At 38.5% G+C, this 22,051-nt stretch overlaps 1 protein-coding gene and 1 long non-coding RNA gene across 2 annotated transcripts; both read left to right on the top strand.

Annotated features, from left to right (window-relative positions):
• Positions 1-18,555: 18,555 nt before the first annotated feature.
• LOC117210159 lies at positions 18,556-19,108 on the top strand. Its single transcript, XR_004488051.1, has 2 exons — positions 18,556-18,647; positions 18,831-19,108. It is a non-coding gene; the product is annotated as an uncharacterized LOC117210159 (long non-coding RNA).
• A 725-nt stretch (positions 19,109-19,833) lies between these two features.
• On the top strand, positions 19,834-20,479 carry LOC117210158. Its single transcript, XM_033452899.1, has one exon. The coding sequence runs from the start codon at positions 19,911-19,913 to the stop codon at positions 20,352-20,354; it is 444 nt and encodes a 147-aa protein (XP_033308790.1). The 5' UTR covers positions 19,834-19,910; the 3' UTR covers positions 20,355-20,479.
• The last annotated feature ends 1,572 nt before the right edge of the window (positions 20,480-22,051 follow it).

Raw genomic sequence — 22,051 nt, 5'->3', positions numbered from 1 at the left:
ATTTGTTCGTGCAAAATAATTCGAAAATCGAGAACATCGAGCATTCGTTTCAGTAGCTTTTTAAAAGTCTTTCGATCTTTATTCACTATGGGTACAGCCCTATAGTCGACTGGGGCGGAATTCACTGATGAAACTCATCCGTTACCACGAGGTATCAAGGGAATTGCAGGCGAACAGCCAGCCTAGAGCTCCTTTTACCCTTCGAACCTCTATATCGTTCGTTATCCGAGTGGAAGATAACGTTTTCAACTATCTTTCGTCGTGGAAATACCTTATGCTGCATCGATGTATAAACCATTCGAGCGAAGAAAAATCCCTATGGTGATTCTACGTTTGCAATGACACGAGTGTAGGATGAAAAAGGAGAAGGGTTAAGTACAAGTAAGGCATTCACTGTTGGATTGAAACTCTGAAAACTGAGAACTTCTTTTGATAACTCATCTCCTGTAACTCTTTCCATTGCTACGTTTCGTTTGCACGCGTCGTTTAGCAGCTTTCCTATTGACATCTTGAAGATGTTCCTTTTAAACGCTCTTTTCATGCGATTCTCTTTTATTTTTAATTTTCGACTCCGTTATAGGATTGAACGATAAATTATTGGATACTTATCGAATCGAGAACGAACGCCTTTCTGAAAAATTGGCCGCTAAACGTATTTGAGAAATTTTATTTTCGAGGAAAATAAGAATGCGACGGGGAAACTGATCGATAAATTTACTCCAAGGACTTTTCTGTCGAAAATACAGAATTTGGATAGGCTAGGCGTAGAAAATATTAAAACGGAATATTAGTTTGCAATTGGGGTGGGATTATTCCAGCGATATAGAAGGAAGTTCTAAAAAATCTCATCAAAAGAAAACGTATTACGTTTTTCCCATGCTGTCGCTAAAAGCAACCATGTGGAACCAATACCTTTAAAGCGATAAAAAACGCTCAAACGAAAGGACCGTTCGGCAACTCCGCGCAGATCCACGCAATTTGTCGCGCGATCTTTGCAGCGGCCACACGCTATAAAAGTGTTCCTTTCAGCACGAGAGTGAACCAGCGTGCACTAGTTCGGAAAGACAACGAATATTCTTGCGTTTCTTCTGTGATCGTTCAAAGACAACGCGCGATCATAATACAGATACTTTGCAAGTATCGCCGGGTTCTTTTGTTACGATCTGTTTTACAGCCACCATGTTCTTACGATCTGCTCATCGATTCGATAAGAGGACGGTTTTGAAAGCTAATAAAAGCATGTAATAAACGTATCCCTCTTCTTCTTGTTGGAGAACGCGCCGTAAATATAGCGCAAACAATTTTTGTGATCGATGTAAAACGATCGTGTGTATCTTAAACCATATGGGATCTTAAACAGATGTCGCTTGCGAAAGGTAATGAAATTTTGGTGACTCGTCGATCCATTGAGTTATAACGATAACAGATAACCGCATGAGACGTATTTTAAGACTATCTGGGAAGGTTTAAAAAAGCTCTTCCTGTCTTAGAGGCGGTGAAGCCTCCTTGAAAGAGGTTAAACATCTCTGTGATGAATTCTTCTGTCTCCGTGACACATGCTCGTACAAATATCATGCCGTTAGCAAGGACCAAATGAATTTAAACGATTCGAATAATTTTTTGTTCAACAAAGATGGGCAAAAAATCGATTTTTGTGGCCTAACTCGGAAATTGATCTGGTCCGGTAAACGTGAAATAGAAAAAACTCGGAAATTAATCTGGTCCGATGAACGTGAAATAGAAAAAACTCGAGTAGGATTCCACTCGTCGGAAGATTTTGAGATGACGAAATCGAGCGGGCCGAGCTCGTGATTGGATCGAATTATACGAGATAGAACTGAACGGTCGTCAGCGACCCACGATCTTTAAGCCCTTCGTCATCTTCCTTCCTTTTCCTTTCTTTTATTTCGAACGAGAATTACCTCATCGTTTACTATCACGTAAAACTGAAAATTAATTTCAGGTTGTATGAAAGAAAAGCCATGGTTCGATTTGCATTTTCATCGGTGTAAGGCGTGAAAGATCATACATTTGAGTGAACTGAAAATTAATTCTGGCCGAATATCGATGCGGGTAGGCAATTAAGGCTGCCTCGATGAGAAAAGGACGGCTGTATAATATTGTTTCTCGATCGGGCATCGTTCGAAATCGACGAAAACGAAATCATAGCGACGCTTCACGTTGAAGGTTAATTAACTTCCTATGTCCTATGGACGGACAATGCCTGGCGTCGACCTTTCTACCTCTGAACCATTCAGATTTGCACACTTGGAGAAACCAAGGGAAGGGGATAGAAGAGCTAGTTGAACGCGCTCCTATGTCTCTATTGATGATGTATTGATTATTTGATAGTTAATTTTCAGCGATATTCGTGTTCAGTATCTCGCATCGAAACGGGGAAACGTAATTACAGGTAATTAAATATTGAATATCGGTATCGATATTCATCAAAATGAAAACAAGAATACGAGAATAACGTAGAGGTGAGTAGAAATAATAACAGGGGCAATAAATAAACCAGTGGTTTGTTGGTTCAAGGATGAGAGGAGAATGAATATTTAAACGAAGAGTTTAATTTTCACAGGCCAATAATATTTGTTTAAGAATTAAAATTATTTCAATGTGTCGTTTATCAAGTGTTCTTCATTTATATATTGTATTAAAATAATATCGTTTGATGTAGAATGTAGAATATTTGTTTGAGGATGATTACTTACAAAAAAAAGATAGTCGTTTTTATAATTTCAATGCCACTACACAACGAAGTTACAGGTATACAGGTATAATCGAGGAATCAAAGTGCTCACTGCGATATCCTTTAAGCGTACTCTTTTCAAAATAATAAATCTACAGGGTCTCTTACGAAAATGGTTTGAAAAGACAAGTATCAATAACAAACGAAGCAGAAAATAATTATCTAAGTACACATACTGTAAGGTCGGCAATTTTTATAATACTCAATTAGAATCGTTATACATCTACTTTAGACATATTCTAACGAAAGATGTTGCACTATAAAAACATTAAAAAAAAAAAAATACAAGCTTCTTTACTTTTCAATACGTCGTTCGGTTTGCCACTGTACGCCGCTTTCCCTACGATGCAAATACACACAATATATGTATAATGCACAAGTTTATTTGCATATACAACGTTATCGAGCAACGTATCACGCGGAATTATCGATCGACAACTTAAATTAAGACGTAATTCACAGGCGACAATAATGTCCCAAACGATAATGACGAAATAGACAATGTTGATAAAGTAGGGCAACGATTAGAATGGAACATCGCCGTGAAGAGTACGATGCGAACCCAAAGTTCACTCGGATTCCACACGATTAGAAAACCAACTTTATCAATTAAGGTGCACCAAGGAGCTCCACGAGGAAAGTGTCGTTCCGTGTTTCCGTGTTTCTCGTAACTGTGGGCCCCGACCAGAGAAGGAATTGCGTCCTCGTTTCTGGTTCGTTTCCCTGCCAATACGATTCCATGGCTGTCAGAAACGATCGTTTTAACGAGCTCGTACTTTACACGTAGCTTTATCGAACATATTAGAACTTCGCGGCACGACCGTTAACCGAACTGATATGAAAAATATAAAATATCAAGAAAGAAAGGAACGAGAAATTTTGATACGCCACTGGCTCTGTCTCGACGACAACGATGAAAACCGGAAACGACGTTCGATCGCGATGTTCATAGTTAAAGAAAAAAAAAAAGGTGAAAAAAGAGAGGCAGGAAAGCCAGGCTTTAAATGTTGATCACGTTTCTTTGAAATTGTCTGTTACATGTCACGTTTATCCGATGCGCGTGAGAGGGTGTATGCATGTGTACGTGTACGTGTATGTGTAAAGCGTGAGAAATACATGATTGTCGTCGTCGTGCAAGCCTAGCTTAACGTTTTCGACGAAACTCGAATTAAGGTTAAGGTTTTAGCGTCGCGATGTCGATCGTAACAAGCACGATAATCCGTGAGACCAAAACTGCGACATAGGTAAACGAGCTCACCGATCTATATATATATATATATATATATACATATAAGGAAGTAAATATGAATATAAATATATTTCTGTAAATAATGTGGACACGAATTATTACAGATGGAATTTACTATAGATATCTGTATATTATTGTTTCATAAAAAAAAAGAGATTACAGAAATGTGCATCGTTGTTGGATTTATTTGCCTGACTTCTCCTACAGCTTTTTTCCTCTTTTAAGGATTCCTGATGAATGCCAAATAAAAATTGGGTACGTATCTCGTTAGTTCAGAGAAAACTAAGATTTATAAAAACATGAAATTTGTTACGACCGTTCGCGGAGAGACGCGGTCGCGAGGAAAACGCGTCAGCGAGAGGCGTAAATTCTCGCTACGATTCGGTGAATCGACGCCGCGAAGTAGTCGTTCCCCTGTTTCGGTTAAGATAACAGAGGTGGTTGATTGAATATGACACAGTAGTAAGTTATATTTCACCGTTTATTCCACAACTTATAACGAGGATAGTTACACTGGTGCGTGTGTACGAGATGATTGAGTGACTGATCTGCGGGTGTGTCTACCCGCTCGAAGGATGTTGACCGTTCGAAGGATGTAAAATCAGTACAGTACTGGGAGACGATGATGTGTCGGAGGAAAGCTAAGGATGGGTGTGTCTAGCGCACGGGACCATCGGATTTGTTGGTGCCGATGTTATTTAGGAGAGTGAGGGAATAGGCTTCGTTTCTAATTGGTTAAACGAAGGGTCTTAACCGCCCTCGAGAGAAAGTGGTTAGTGGGAGAACAGTTGCAGCCTACCTGCGAAAAACCAACTTTCCTTAGTTAAGCCGTGGTAGACAATAGTCTCGAGAAATTCCTCGGAAACAGATGTTTGTTTTAGGACCTTAGCAGGTAAGTGACTCAGGTTTATGACGGATGCTTAAGGCTATTGAGGGTACGCCGTACGGAAGAGCGGACATCTGGTGTCCGTCTGGCCCGCGGTGTGTGACCTGGGCCAGGCAGAGAGTCTCCCGACGTAACAAAATTTGTTAAAATATTTCGATGAATAAAAGCATACCATCCAAGATTAGATATTCTAGTGGTTGAAAAAAAATTATATAGTTGTATAGTTTTTAAAATATCCAGTTTAAATACTTTTAGAGAAACCGATTATAATTCTATTCTCAAAGTCTTAACCATCGATTTAATTTCAATTGCGTATCTATCCAGCAACTAATTCAGGATAATTGATTCGTAATCCTTAACTGGAACATACGGTATAGCAGAATTATTTCATTTCACCGCCAATAATTATTAATGATATAATTCGATGGAAATGCAGTAACGGTTATATAATTATCTACACGTTTTCAAATCACACGAAGGAAATGAAATCTTTAGCGATCGAATGATTCTAGTTCGAACAATGATCGGACATAGTAGTAATCGAAACGGCTTCGCATTCAATATCGGCTCCGAATATTCAGTCTGTACGAACGTACCCATTAGGTACGGAGATCCATCATCCGAGCTTTCACCAGCAACCCCCACCGTTCGTAGGTCCAGCGTAATGAAGTGCAACAGCGAAGAGCATGATTAACTTAACGAGCAAACGTAGTATAGGAGAACCTAAATACCAGTAAATTATATCGGGCGCGGTTCCATTATGAACCGGCGTTACTTGCAGCCTCCGTTTCCAAACGGTGCATAATTCACTCGACCCCCAATATTCTGCGCGCACTCGTACATCTCCCGTGGTTTTCCACTAATGTACTTTAGGCAACGCTAGGCGTCGCACGTACATAGCTACCGATCTCCGAAGTTTCACCACCTTGTGTGTGGTCTAACACTACGTAAGTTTAAATCGAAAGGTGAACATTTTTCTTGGATAACATAGCTGAATAAATCAAGAAGTTATTAACAGAGAATTAATTTAATAAGAAAAATATTTGATTTTAACTTATACTTTGATGTTTCATTGGCGCTGTAACGGGACACGGCTATTATGATTATATTGGTAAAATCTGAAATGAATCTGATAATGTATATAGTAGAAGGTACAATGTATTTATTGAAAGCATTTACCTCGAAGAGATCCTCGAGGTATTAGGTTGTCCGAAAAGTTTCTTTCGCTTTATAAGGAAATAATGGATGCACAACAGTTTTCGTTTTATATTATTTTATCGAATTACGTATGATCCATTTTGTTCTACCAAGATAAAGGTTACAACGTTCGACAGATTAGGTTTCATGTTTGTATAAAGATGCGTCGTTGTAAAAGACGTGTCTGTAAAAGAAAGACACTTTTCGGGCAACTTAAATTTGAACAGTCGATTATTTACTATATTATAATAATAAGCTTCGCTATGTAGTAAGATCATCTTTCGCACTAGGCATACGTTCAAAGCTACTATGTATGCTGTACATTAATTTTTCATTAAATGTATGTTTGCAATAAATGTCTTCTAACTTCTTCGTCATGTCTGATTACAGTGCCAACGAAATTTCAGAAGGTTTAGTATAATTCTTATAATATATTTGTTACGACCGATCGCGGAGAGACGCGGTCGCGAGGAAAACGCGTCAGCGAGAGGCGTAAATTCTCGCTACGATTCGGTGAATCGACGCCGCGAAGTAGTCGTTCCCCTGTTTCGGGTAGGATAACAGAGGTGGTTGATTGAATCTGACACAGTAGTAAGTTATATTTCACCGTTTATTCCACAACTTATAACGAGGATAGTTACACTGGTGCGTATAGACGAGATTGGTAGAGAGCCAGCTCGAAGGATGCTGCTCGTTCGAAGGTTGCAAACACACTGTCCCTGGGAGACGATGATGTCCCCGGTGTAAGGCTAAGGATCGGTCCCTCCAGCGCACGGGACCATCGGATTTGTTGGAGCCGATATTATTTAGGAGAGCGAGGGATTAGCCTTCGTTTTTAATTGCTCAAACGAAGGGTCTTAATTGCTCTCGAGAGAAAGTGAGTAATGGGGGAAAGGTTGCCGCGTTCGTGACAAAAAACAACCTTCCCTTGTCCTGCCGTGGTAGACAATAGTGTTTAGAAACTCCTCGGGACCAGATGTTTGTTTTGTTTAAAGGACCTTTTCTCGTAAATCTATGATTTATGGACGGTGCTTAAGAATAATGAGGGTACGCCGTGCGGACGAGCGGACCTCTGGTGTCCGTCTGGCCCGCGGTGTGTGACCTGGGCCAGGCAGAGAGTCGCGCGGCGTAACATCCTCCCCCCGTTGAGAGGGTACCGATCAAAATTTCATTAAAGGTGGAGTTAATCGGAGCAGCCGCCCGACTCCTTGTTGATTGCTGATTGTCCTTATTCTGCGTGATCGGGTTGGCTCGTTGGTAGGACGCGCTGCGTGGCACGTCGTTCCACGATGCTCGTTGCCGTATGACTTGTGGTAGTCTGGATGAGGCCGTTGTTGCCAGGGTGATTTCGAAGATACGGTCGAAAGCCCGTTGCCTGGATGGCACGTTGTCCCCTTTGTAGTCTGGATCGCCGTCTTCCTCGCCGATGCCGAGCGATTTCCAGGTGAAATTCACGACCCAAGAAGTGACGTGAATCTTGCTTCTGGAAGTGTCGTTAAACACCTCGGCCCAGGAGGGATCGTCGAAGGGGGCGTCGGTGATGCTTGGTGAAGATTCATCAAGCGCGGTGCGGCGGTTTGAGGTTGCCTGGGAGGCTGGACTCCCCCCGATGACCCGCTCGAATCGCATTCTCTTAGTGATGACCCTCGGTGGAGAATGACCGTTGGATGTCGTGACCGTGACTTGCCGTGTGCACGGTAGCGTTCCTTATGATTCCCTCAGCTCCTGAAGTGGTGCTTGATCGGGTGGATCTCGTATCCGACTTCGGGCTGTCGATTGGTTCCGAGTCGTCTGGAGTCGTTCTGCTTGGTAGTGGTACCATCCGCTTGATGCTCCGTTCGAGAGTACTCGTCGCTGTTCGAACGATAGCCGTGCGTATGATGCCGTCCGCGCCGGGTTGGGCCTTGAGTCGCGCGGCGTAACAATATTCATAACGAAATTTTGATTATTCGAATACTTTGGCGAACCTCGGGAGTCAGCAGAATTAGAAGAAATCCAAGAAAGGAGGAACAATGGTGGAAATGAGTTGAGGATAGATGCTTGGTTTATTGGATGGCTAATTTGTAAGGACTTTAAAGTGTCAAAGTTGGATTGATTTATGGTTTTATAACCGCTCGTTGTGGGGCTTAGCCGTACAACGTAACGAACGTGGTAAAATAGATATGTTTTAAATTAACGGGATGAAGGAAGTAAGGAATAACAGTAAACCTATTCGAAACCCTCCATGCATGGGGCATTTCTACCATCTGACGTCGAGCTCTAATTAAGGTTCTCCGCTTTCCCACAACTTTAGTACGAAGCTGTTGATCGAGCAGAGATTCAATGATCCTCGGAAAATTACAAATTAAATGGGCGTAGCTAATTTGAATCTTTAGAGAAAATATCAGAAACATTTGTTTTAATTTTCGGTTATATTTTATTATTATTCTTTAGTTATTTGAATTATTTAAACAGAATTTGCATTAATTGACAGAAGTTGAAAATACAATTATATTTTACTGTATATCATACTAGCCGATGAAAAATTGTAATTAACATTGTACGCTATTTTCCTATAAACATTGCATAACGCCGGGTAATTGTTATACGACGTTATACATTTGTTACAACGAATCATTATTGGAAACCGTGTTTTTATATAGAATTATCGAATATTATTTACGTATTTGAGATTTCCCCCATGGTAACATCGAAACACACACTCCTCCATGATCATGATAATCAGATTGTACGTTCGTTTAATTTGGAAATTATCTTTTGTCAGATTTTATTTATTTATTTTCGCAAGGGATTAAATTGCAAATTTACACGTTCTGTGTCATTATAAATAACGAAATAACGCGGTAACAAACAGGTACACTGACGAATTCGAATCGTACACGAATTCACAGTTATCTCGCTCTGTTTTACTCAAGTTTCCAGCAGCTGCAGCCTATTCGTGGCCCGTTTGCTTCATCCACCGAAAACTATAGAGGCTTCCAGCAGTATCAGGCTAACTAACTGCACAGCATTTACCAGGCGAGTGTCTTAGTTAGCGTGAATCGTGCCGCAGGGTTTGTCAATTTGTTAGTTAGCGAAACATGTTCCGCCACTTGAGAAAGACAGCGTGGTTGATGGTGTAAGTACGCGTTGTAACGATGTCGAGGACCGAACTTAAACCACTTCGAATATGACGTCTGCTAGAAAGTGTTTATCCTAATTAGGTCTGTGTGCAGCCACGAAGAGTTTCTCTCGCTAACGTTACGACGCTAAGCGACGACGTCAAATAATACCAATAATACCGGACTAAATTTGCTGTAAATTAGCAACAGTACAAGGATGTACGCGGCGTCGTCGCTTGGACCGGCTGCCACGAATGGTTTCGTAAACTCCGTAAACTACTCGTTTCGAAGTTTCCGCCGCACGAACGCCGGAGGTGGCTGCCGATGATAAATTCGCGACAGCCGTGGCTAGAAAACCGTGAAATGACGGATCGTGCATGGATGCGGGATGACATGGCATTCGGTGGTTTTAGCATTTGTTACCGGAGATCGCATTTTCGAAGCATGGCGCATAGAAAGCACGGTAAATCCACTGATTTCTACAGAATTTATATTTTAAGGGACGACACGTAAAATGTGGTATTTGTATTTCATAATATTTTTCGTTTTTATTATTTTTCAGTTATTTATCCAACTCTTTGTCGAACGGGATATCGAATTGGATACAAAATTATCATAACGCATAAGACCCATAAGGCTAGAATCAATTTGGGAATTGAAAGCTTGTAGACAAAAATTATAGTAACAAGTAATTTTATAACGTCAAACGTTAATATTTCTCAATATTTCTTGCCGACTTTACCTTCTCTTTTTCATGAATAAAATCGCGTTCTTGATAACTGTTCGTAATTGGAATTTTCGTAAATTCTATCAAAGTTTTGTACAGCAGAAACGTTCTTATTTGTTCGACAGTCCCATTAGCTGGCAATCTAGTACTCGCATGAATATCGATAATGATGTAAGTCGATACTCTGTTTCAATCTCGATGATCCGTGTCTGGTCTGGTAAAGATTTTATCTGGAAAATCGCGGATAGATTAACGTGCTTGCGACTTCATCAAAAAGCCAGAAACGACTGTAAGAACTCCGCAGATTATCCACCTGCAAAGTTTTCCCGATTAAATCGCTTGGCACAAGTTCGCCTCGAAGGAACAATTATACTTACACGTTTCCGAATGAAGTTACGGATGCCGGCTGATTTACAATTTCGATAAGACGGAGGGAAGGAACGTATTGAATTCCACTTCCTTTCGACGAATAAATTACATTGAAGAAGATTAGGTGGATTTCTATTCGGTATGCTACCGAAAGGCTAATCGTTTAAATAAATATAGCTACATGAAAGAAATGGGAACGTAAAATCTATCTTTACGATAAGTAAAAGTTAATTCCATTGTTGTTGCAACTGTACGCAGATATTTAAATATGTCTGGCGTAAATTTAATTTAGAATGCAATTAAAGGAAATATTTACCTGTTAAGAGGCAAGGTTAAGAGGATATTAATTAATTCTTTTCTGAAAAATTTAGATAGTGAATGATGCAAGTGAAAAGAATAAAAATATTAAATAAAAAATAAATAAAAGATATGGTGCCACCTATTCTCAACTTATATCAAAAATTTCTGCTTCTGACATGTAGATACATATAATCGTCTACCGTTTCAACTCTTCGATTTCCGTAGGATAAAAGCTTTTCGCTATTTTATCTCGTGGATTTCTAAGACGAGAAATAACAGCGATACATATACTAGCAAACTTGATGTTAACAGTTTCGATCAAATTGGAAGAACGTCATATTGTCGTTTCTCTCCAGGAAATGTATTTTAATGAGATAGAGCAAATGTGTTGAAATTTTATGCGCATAATAATAAGAATAACAAGAAAATAGAAAGCGTAATAACAAAGGCAATTTTGAATATTTTACATTCGTAGCAAGGGACGCGCGGGTCAGGGGCAATCCATGGTAAATGTTTTTCCGAATATTCCTTTGCATATCGTTCCGACACGAATCTACGGTTATAGATCACTAACTTCTTGCATAACGTATAGACCGTGCAGCGTGCTTTACTATGAGGAATTCATTAAATCGCAATTAAACGAAAATAAAGATACTGACAAGCAAATATGTACATATCGAAAACATATGTCAAGAAGCACTTCGATTTAAATTATCGCCGATCTTCTAATTATTCGTAATTTCACATTGAATAATAATGGTTCATATTCTGGAAAAGAACGGAAATCTTTAATAATAAATGTGTAATGGAAATTGTTGTTGAAATACGTACGAAGGAACATAGTACATTTACATTAGTAAAAAAGATTCTGTAACAAAATTCCAACTAAAATTCCATAGGATATTTCAATTTTCCTTGCACGTAATAACAAGGACGTTGTGTCGCTAATACGTACGAAGGAGACAGAGCGATCAATAAATCTCTACCTATCCCACGAGATATTTATCAATCGAACCGGTCACGGCGCTGTGACTTTGAACAGTATTCACGATGATCCACGATCTTAACCTTTGCGAGCTATTGTTGCGCAACGTTTCGAAATCATGCCGAAACTGAACAAGCTTCTAGTAACGTCAATCATCGCGGATATCAGGGAGTGTGTACATGTTTCGAACGAGATATATTCCTGGCTTGGCGATATCGAACATCTGTCATGGAAATTCCCGACGAAAACCGCGAAGGACATAAATGCCATGGAAATTGTGAAGGAGCACGACGGAACCGCAGGGGAATTCTATATTCTTCTTCTGGAGTTAGCTTACGACAGGTTGTTTTACACTTTTTTCTCATTCTATTTCCTTCTTCGGTCGTACTTTGTTGTGTATTTGCATAAATTCGTCCACCACACGAACAAACTGACGATACGCGACGATTAAAAAAATCTTTCCCCTTTGCTGTCTTTTCGCGAAGAAGTTACCCGATGAAAGGCGAATTTCGCCAAAGTTTTATCGGTACTGATTCACACGATTCAATTAGGCGTGCAAATGTTTCGTAATCGTGGTACAGTCAAAAGAAACGAACTGCTTTTCGGGCGAAATGCAACGGAACGTTCGGTGCACTTGGTTGCCTCGTGAAGCCATTTCCAATTGAACAACTCATTACTCGTGTTTTAACGTCCAAGGCTATTCCGAAGTTAGGGTGATTTACGTTCTCTGAATACTTCTTTTCTTTCCTTTTTTTTTTTTTGTATCGACGAAATCCTTTCGTTGTGTTTAAGATAGCATATTTTACGTAAAGTGTTTTAACGAGCCGAAGATATCAAGCGAGACATGAAATGACTTTTAAACGTAATCATTTTCACCACATCATTTATCCAAAATTATTCCATTTGAATCGTTAAATTATTATTAGCTAAAGAGAAACCTTCGTTCCAGAATCCATTTTGTTCTACGCTTGATCGTGGAATTCATGGACAAATTTCCGTTCGTGGAAAACTTTTTCAAAGAAGTGACCTGCGTCAGTCGATCGAATCAAATTTCGTTAGCCAGTTTATTGCGACTTGTCTGGAATCGGTTGAAGACAATACCTGACTCGATATCTCGTCATATGGTTAGTCGAATAAATGCTAAAACACAGATTCTTCGTGAAAAACAAAGGACAGTTCCATTGAACGAATCAAATTTCAGAGTAACAATGTTTTCCACTTTTCCTGGCGAAATATTCAAGTTTGTTACTATTCTTTCGATCGAGGATTTACATTTTTCAGAGATAAAAAGTTATTCACTTTCCAATCGCTTTTAGACGAAATATTATATTCTAACAAATGTTCATAGACAATTAGGCGCTTTATCCTTAATAAACTTTCTGCCGTACAAAAGGTTCGTTCTTTAAAACGATCGAGAATACGAGAATGGAAAAAAGGGATTCGCGTATCAAAGAGAGATTCGAATATTTTAAACACAAAGTGAATCTATTAACGAAAAAAATTAATCCGATGAAATTATCTTGAGTCTGCGATAGACTTTAAGCGCAAAGTTAGGTTAATTATAAAACGACTACATTTTAGATAGTAAACGATTATTTCTTATCTCAAAAATTTCTTTCCAAACGTTTTTCCTGTTCGATGCTTTACAAATGTATACGCTCACGAGTCGAGTGTTTAAAAACGATTCCTACAAAGGATCTATTGAGTTAATTAATTAATTTCGAGAAACGTTGAGTTACAAGAATCAGATACCTTTCATATCTTTTAACACCAAACGTGAAAGCGCTTTTAACTTTTTAATTGTTAGACGTGTGTGAATATAATAAAGGAATGTGAAATAGTCGGACAAAGAGTAGAAAGGTGAAACGAAAAAGGAAGAAGAAATTAAAACATAAAGGGTGAAAGTAGCAATGAGAAAGAGAAATGTAACGAATAAAGGGGAGAATAAGAGTGGAAGGAAGAGACGTGCACGTTTCTCAAATCGCGTATACGATGGAGATCGTAAAAATTTCCTTACCATTCCATCGGAGGAAGTTGCCGAAAAATAGCAGCATGTCAACAGGTGAAAAATAGCAAGGATGAAGCGCGGGATTCCTTCACGAGCAAAGTATCCCAGAGTTCTCAAGCAAGCAGCAGCGTGAATTATTGTGAGAGTTGTACGCTAGCTGGAACGGCTATTCTTCAGGCGATAAATGCGATCGAGCGTGTATTCATAGAAAACAAATTAATTTCTGTCGCCACTATGGAAAGGTGAGTGCGATTCGTCAGATATAACGTACAAGCATAAACGTAAACTAGGAGGGAGACATCTTATGTGCGAAATACATGTTACATTAATTGGAACTTTTAGAATGCTTCGAGCGTTTAGAAATAATAGAATTTTCTGTAAAAATGCATAATTAATTTTTTCAAGGCCCTATAGTTGGTTCCCTGGATTTGAAAATGGAGATAAATTATTTCTCTTAAATGTAAACTACATTTTAATTCCGTTTTAGCACATTTTAGCTCATAATTTACGTACCACGCTTTCCGAAAAGTTCCAAAATTTTATTATATACCTAATATTATATTAACATGTAATGCTAGTAGATCTTCCTTTATTTCACTCTTTATGAGCTTAAAATAAATGTTAAAAGCTAAATGTACTCTCCGGTAGCTGAAAACGATTTAAAAAAAAGTAATCTCAGTAAAATATGCACGTTATACATTCCACATCATTTTGTATTATGTATGCCCTTAATATCATTGCATCTCTCGGAAGAAAAGTACAAACTGCAACGGATAGCCTGAAACAAGAGTTTACTCTCGCGTTAACAGCAACCATTTTCACTTCTATTATAAAATGAGAGAAAAACAAATTCTCGTAGAATCCACCCACCCCAAAAGATAAAGAACATCCAGAAATTTTCTCTCTCGCGATAGATAATCTAGTTACAAGTTACAACGTCTCTCAGGGTGCTATAAAGCTCCGGCGCAAGATGCATCCTTTCGCGAATAAACTAATAAAACAGTGAGTTCGGGTAAACATACGTGCTACCTGTGCTCGTTGACACGGATCGCGATTGTTCCAGAGACGAATGCAGGAACGACATTTACGAGAAGACTCAATGGGCCGTGATGAGCAGGCTGACGAAGGGAATAGAAACAGACGTCGAAACGGCGCTGACTATGGTGAAGAAGAGCAATTTGAGAATACAGGACGCCAGACGAGATCACGACCAGACGATTCGAGAGCTACGGACCAGTTTGACGATGCAAGAAAAACGAACGGACGCATTGCAGGCTGAAAACTCGGAGTTGAAGGCTCAACTAGAAAACGGCAGGTTTCCTAGCTAGATACTCCGTTTACTGATCGTCATCAACCCCCAGACGATGGCTTTTCCCGATTCTTCCTTTTCTCTTTTTCCTCGTTTCTTTCGTTCGTTTCTATAAAGTCGTCTTGTTCTTTCCTTTTAATAGGTTCCGAGTGGAAATCGAGCACGATGTATCGGAAGTCGTTTTATCGATTAAATTCTAAATAGCTCTGAGACTTGGTCGATGTGATACGGTTGTCGGGTATCGCAGCTTCCAGCGAAGCAAATCGATAGGCGGCATTGATTTGCTCGGAATGTATGTAATACGTATGGGAGTGATCGTGGTCGATTACCCCACGGGAAATTCGATCGAGGAATTTTTCTGCCGTGCCACCACAGCCAGGCGGATACGGTTCAGTAATCGATCGAGAACGATTTATGAATGTCCGGTGAATAGCAGACGATAGGAACGCGAGATCTGTTGCTCGTTTGTAAAGCGAGAGTACGGAATAGAAAACGTTATGAGACGCTTAAAGCTCTAAAGAGAAGAAAAATATCATGAATGGACGGTGTAGTAATTAATCCATAATCATGGTAGGAATAAATAAAATAAATTTTATTTCCATAGAAGCAAAAAAATGATAAACGAAGAACATTAGAATGGAATACGCAAAGCGAAGAATTGTATTATTTGAAGTCAAAGGGACATCAGATATGTTTTGTTACACCGTGATAAAAGAAAATTTACATCGAGGATTACCTTTTTCTTCTCTCTAATTGTAGGTGGTTTTATTACTTTTAGAAACCAGATAATATGATTGCGTTGTAATGTAATGAAAAGTTAAGCTTCTTTATCGAGGTTCTTTAATACCGAAGTCATCTGCTATTTATCACTGCAACTTTCATTTCGAAGAAATACTAACAGATATTATAAGAACTCGAGAATATTTTGATAAACACAAACTGCCCCTATCTTACCTATCGAACAATTGATTACTGCTAATGACCTACTCTATACGATACTAATTAGCATTAAACCCAGCGAGGTGACCTATTTACTCGAACATTGATTTACAGCGAAAGAAGAGCGCGAAAGGGAAATACGGCGTACTGCAGCTTTGAAGGGACAAAGCGAGACGTTGAAAGAAACCCTGGAGGATATTCGCAGACAGATGTCGATGCTGGGTAAGTATAAAAAAGCGCGGACGCACAGAAGGAAGTGCCGTGTTGTGTATCGGAACGTGAGGAGGAGTTCGTTTCTCGTTTCGTCGGAGGAACGAGATTTTCCAACGAAATTTGACAGGCGGCATCGTACGACGAACGGAAGCGAACGAATACACGGATACCACGGCGGGGAATAGTCTTATTTTCGAACGTTCATTGCAGCCGGCGAATATAACATTTTGCAAAGTCAGGCGGTTACGCTGGCCGAGAGCAAATTGGAGCTGGAGAAGACCGTGATCGGACTCCGAAAGGAAATCGTCGACACCCGTGATGCGTATCTCGAGACAGAACGAGGTTCCCGAGTACTTTTAGACGAATCGAGAAAGGAGAACGAATCGGTGAGTTGGACCATACGATACATGCGATTGCGATTTCTCATCCAGTACGGAGTAAATCGAAGCGAGGAGATGGCGTTCATCGATGACCATCTAGACACGTGAGATATCGTAGTTTGAAATAATGACGGAATATGAAATTGTAGATCGATTGGTTACCATTAGAAATTGCAAAAATCTGCAGAATATGCAAGGGATGTCAAGGATGTCTGCAAGGAATATGTAGTAAATGAAACAAGGGTCTCTAGGTTCTTCTATTTCTGAATGTCTCGAATACTTTATGGTAATAAGTACGATATTTTACTAAAACACTTAGTAAATCACTTTACTAAAGTAAAAGTAAAGGTATCCAGGTACGTTGTATGGGTAGGATGAGCATAAACAATGGACATTGTTCGAGAAATTTTGTCAGATTCAATAGCCTACGCCTTTATGGCGTTATATACCACTTAATTTGTACCGAGGGTCACCAAAGTTCCGTTTCACCTATTTGCACCAGCTGTTCGGTTATTAATTAAGGCTGTTAACTGCTTTGTTATGTATGATGCGTTAATGATACAACAGACGATAGAAATTGCTTGCTGTTTAAGCCGATGTCGGTTTACTATACGGTCGCTACATAGCCTATATACAGGACCAAATTCTCGTGAATTAATCTGCTGTTCGGTTAAATCAATTTATACGAGTTCAGGGAAATTTACGATCAACTATTTGGCTGAGTGTCAATTTTGTCGTATTACGGCTTACTACGAATATCATTTTTTTTAAATTAATATCATGATAGCTAGACTGCGGATTTTTATATCTTAAATATTCAGCTTATATGTGGGAAATATTTATATTTACGAAATATGAATCGTGCTCGTGTGTATCAATAGTTAGTTATCATAATCTACGTTAAAATAAATAATAATAGTTCTTAAAATATTTTTGTCGTAAATTATACGTATCGGCTGTGTGAAAAAAATTATTTATAGACTGAAAAGAATCCTTTTAGGTCACAGAACCGAAATGTACATATTTAAATTAGCTCCAGTATCGTGCCAGGTCATTTTCTGGTCTTTCTATGGATGTATCTATTCTCGTACTTATCTCGTATCTAGAATTTTTGAAACTTTCGATATTACGTCGTAACCAAGATTTTTCTTCCAAATACAACAAAATTTTTCCCCTATTTGTCAATTGCGTAGCATAAGTGGGTATAAAATTCAATTTTATTTGATTTCCGTTATTGTGCACATTTCTTAAAGTGCATATTACGAATTCAAATTGTTCTGCATGGTTGTATCTGATATAAATTGATTGTACGGCAGTTATAATACGAATATCACGAGTCATAAATTCTTGCAAATAAAACATCTTGGCAAAAAATATGTAACATATTCATTTATGTTGTTTACGTAAAATACGCAAAATGTATGCAATATGAAGAAAATGTATTTGCATAAAAATCCGCTAGTATAAAAATCTAATGATAACGTACTGTATTCCATACAGTCATTAAGACGTTCGAAAATTAGATGTAAAAGGTGTTATTCGTAAAGGTGTTAACTACGTTTATTTTCTGATGTTCAATTTAACATGGCAATGGCAGAAGAAGGGTACGAACTGACCTACAACAATGCTGCAAATCTTGTACGTAAACTTCCTGCTTCGTTATTTACTCTGTGGCTTACGACGATCGAAAGTTTATTGCTTCGTCGACAAAAGCTCGATTCTATTTTCGCCGCTTTCCATCAATCAAACATTTCAGTTCCAATTTCGCATTAACGAATTTACTAGTCAGCTTTGGAAATGGTCACAGTACAAACCTTAAACGTTAGTCTCTGTAATAGAATAGTAAATTGAATTATAAAATTGTGTCATAAGATAGCAATTTTTGTAATGAAATAGTAAAGTGTCATAAATCTATCCCATAAAGTACAAACTTTTGTTAGGCCAATAAACTACAGTGCAGGTAAAAGTGCTGATGGGTAAGAAAGGATGAGAAATCCTAATGGACCCGTAGTTTAGGATAATAGGTAATTCTAATCCTTTCACGTGACCATTTTGGGTCAACAATACCTGTGAAACGTGTGGGCATGGTAGGAGTACTAAGACTGGTATAAAAGGACGTTTTGGTGGAGAAAATGAGTTAGTCGTTTGTTGAACTTCGTTGGGAGTTGATCACGAGTCATTACGAGTTATTGGTTGCCGATTCTTGCGAGTTCGTGTGAGTTGTGAGTTGTCACTCAGAAGTTAATTAGTTGTACCAATTTAGTTGTTTTAGTTGTATTACATTACTACATTGGGAAATAGCTCTAGTTAAATAATCATAGTTTCGTGTTTGAATCATCGTAAATAAATCTATCATTATAAATAAATTAATCAAGTAAATAAGTCACTATAATTATACATTATTTACTTCAGTTGAAGGAAGAGTACAAGGAAACGGCCGAGAAACTTCAGCAAGAAATCGCATCTTTACGTTTGATCGTCTCAATTAAGAAAGATAACGAGAGTGCCAAAGACGTCAGTGACAGTGATACGGATAAAACGATTCAAGAAGAGACCATTTTGAAGCCTGAAGATGATCCTGTGTTGGACATGACACAGCAACTGATCTCGAATCGCGAAAAGATCGAGATACTGTCACGGCAAAACGATCGGCTGTCGAAAACACTGTGTCGATTACGGCAATATCAAAGGCAAGTTACGACAAACGATTCATACAAATGACATACTTGCGAAAATCGTCAGATTCCATTTTCTGACCTGTTATTCACTGTATTTATCTATTGGTTTGTAACATGAATAAGTTCGATCGAATAAGGAAAAATATTGAGTTCAGCCAAACTTATGTTACAATCCAATAAATAGATCGTGAGTACATACGTATAGCGATAGTCTATTCCCAACGGGTATTATTTTTACGAAGTGAAAACTTGAATAAATTTATCGGTTGTTTCGTAGTTGATTTTTCAACAGAAGAGGATATAGGCCAATCTTCAACGATCAATTTGTATAGTAATTTCAGTTTTCAGTTATTTCAATTAATAAGTTAATTTCTCTTATGTAATTGCGAAAATTCTTTCAACTTGTCCTTCTTTTCTCTGATATGAATACCACGCGCAGCTAGAAAATTGTTAGTATACTTAACCGTGGTGATAATATGATCTTACCCGTATAATTTGATTGATATTTTTTATATCTTGTTATATCGTTAGAGTATCAAACGTAAAAAATAAAACGCAATATTCACTGAATTATCACAAAATGAATATTTTGTAGACAGAAATAAACTGTCATTTTTGCAATATATATTACAAAGAAAATTACGTAATGAGCATGCTAAGTAGTACGATGTGACAATGTTTATCTTTTAGCATAAATGTAACAATTATAGATTACAGAACTATTTTGTTACAGAAATACGATTAGTAGCGGCATACATCGCTGAAGCAGTACAAGTTCCATCATTTTACCGATTTATCCGTCGAGCTTGATAATATGAAGATTTTGGACTTGCTTTCACATACCCCCCAGCCCTCGAAGCAAAAGGTCGACTTCATTTCCAAGCTTCCTCTAGAGATGTCGCAGTTGATACTGCGAAAGCTCGATCCTGAGTCGCTTCTGCGTGCTGCGCAGGTCTCGCATTCCTGGTTGAATATTTGCCGGTCTGATTCTTGCTTAAAGAACACTGCAAGACAACACAAAAATGCAAAGAAGTTAGAGTTGGAAAAAAAGAAAAAAAATTCCAACTATATTGATTCCGCCAGTTTCAATTATGCGAACCATATGAACTGTACGTTAAAACAGTTGAATGATTACTACAAATCTTCTGATTATACTCAATGTGGAAACGTATATACAATCGTACGTAGAATCAATAGAGTTTCATATAGAAACCAGTTAGATCACGTAAATGAAGGCTCAAATTTATATTTTAAGTGATAGAGATTTAAGATATTTATATTTATAAGTGAATCGACTACACTGTTGCGTACCAGTGATATATCTTTAAAATTATATAATAAGTCAATTAAGTGTACAACATTGTAAGCAATGTAACTTTTAGAATAAAAACAATAATCATGATACGTGTTGTGTTTAAATATAAATGACACTGGATTGTCCAATTTAATCAATATATTGATAGATATGTTAATACTGTTCTATTATTGTAACATTGATATTACTTAACATTCTTAGCCTTATTTATTATTCCTGTACTAGATACATGAAATAATCTATGTAAACGTCTGACATGCATAATGATGTATTTATGAGTATATTATTAGTTGAACGTGGTTAGTCAGGTCAGTCAAGTTACCTGAACAAGAAACATCCAACCGTGACAAATGCTCAGGTATACAAACTGTGAATTTTATGGAGGGTAATTATTCCCGCTTTTAAGAAGGTTTTTCAAATTCCTTAGCACAATTGAAATGTTGGAGCCCAGCAAGGTGGATTTCGTTTCAGAACTTCTACCAGAGGTGTAATACGAGTATCATAAAAGTGGCTGCAAATTTACAGGCGTAACAAAAGTTTTAGACAGATAGCTAGGGAAATGTATTAGAATCTAGTATAGTAATTAATTTGGATAATAGTTCAGATAGTACATTCACTAACATATGATAAAGGACCACTATTAAAATAAATAATTTTTATTTTAATCGATAATCGTTCTGATATCTTGACGCTAAGAGTTATTTTAAATTATATATGTCGGAGATGAAAGGACGCCGGAGCCGTCTCTCTGGAACTTCGGGAAAATCCGTAAAATTGCAATTAAAGTTTACAGTCGTAATTAAACAATTTGCCGTCATCCTGCCCAATTGCACTTGTTTGCGATTTGTGATAATAAACTTGGGCTCAAGGCGACCATCAGTCGCCGAACGTAGCCGCGGTCAACGGGACGGGCGCTTCGCCTAACAAAGGTGTGGAATTATAGTATGACCCTCATTAAAAGAAATACCAATAGAGGTACATAACAGTAAAACATTCCAACGGTTCCTTCGGACAACGAATACCTGATGTTGAGGCACGTACACAACACAAGTCCAGTTAGCCCGAGGACCCGCTATAAAACCTGGGTTTTTCCCGCAATTAAGATTTGCCAAACGGACAGACAGTCTTTGTCCCAAACTGACCAATTAACAAAGACGTCAATTTCCCTTACTTTCGGAACGAGGGCTATATCCGACGGATCCGATGATCTCGTGTCCTTAGACACACCCCATCATAATTTTCCTCTGTGGCATCATTGGGACGAAGATTCATTCTTTCTTGAGACGATCAGTGAGTTTGAGTTAGAGCAAGTATCTTTTTCATCCCGTTGACCGCGGATTCGTCATCGAACCTAAGACCAACGTCGCTAACATCGCAAGTGCCCAATCACCGCTGTTGATTGTCGAATCGGTAGTGTCCCTACTCGTAGCATCAGGCCGCGTCTTCGTTATCACACAACGATGGCCAACACCAAGGGAGGTCTATCAAACGCCCACAACCCTGTTCCTGACTCTTCTCCGACATATATGTCGGAGATGAAGGGACATCGGTACTTCCCGTCTGGAATGTTGCGAAAAACCCCAATACCCTAGTTCAGACTTTTACTATAGCTACACTTAAGTAATAAAAATAAGAAATAG

This window comes from Bombus bifarius, unplaced genomic scaffold (assembly GCF_011952205.1).
Source record: "Bombus bifarius isolate JDL3187 unplaced genomic scaffold, Bbif_JDL3187 scf7180000008199, whole genome shotgun sequence".
Lineage (NCBI taxonomy): Eukaryota > Metazoa > Arthropoda > Insecta > Hymenoptera > Apidae > Bombus > Bombus bifarius.
Note: the sequence above shows the minus strand (reverse complement) of the source record. Positions and strands in the feature narration are given on the sequence as shown.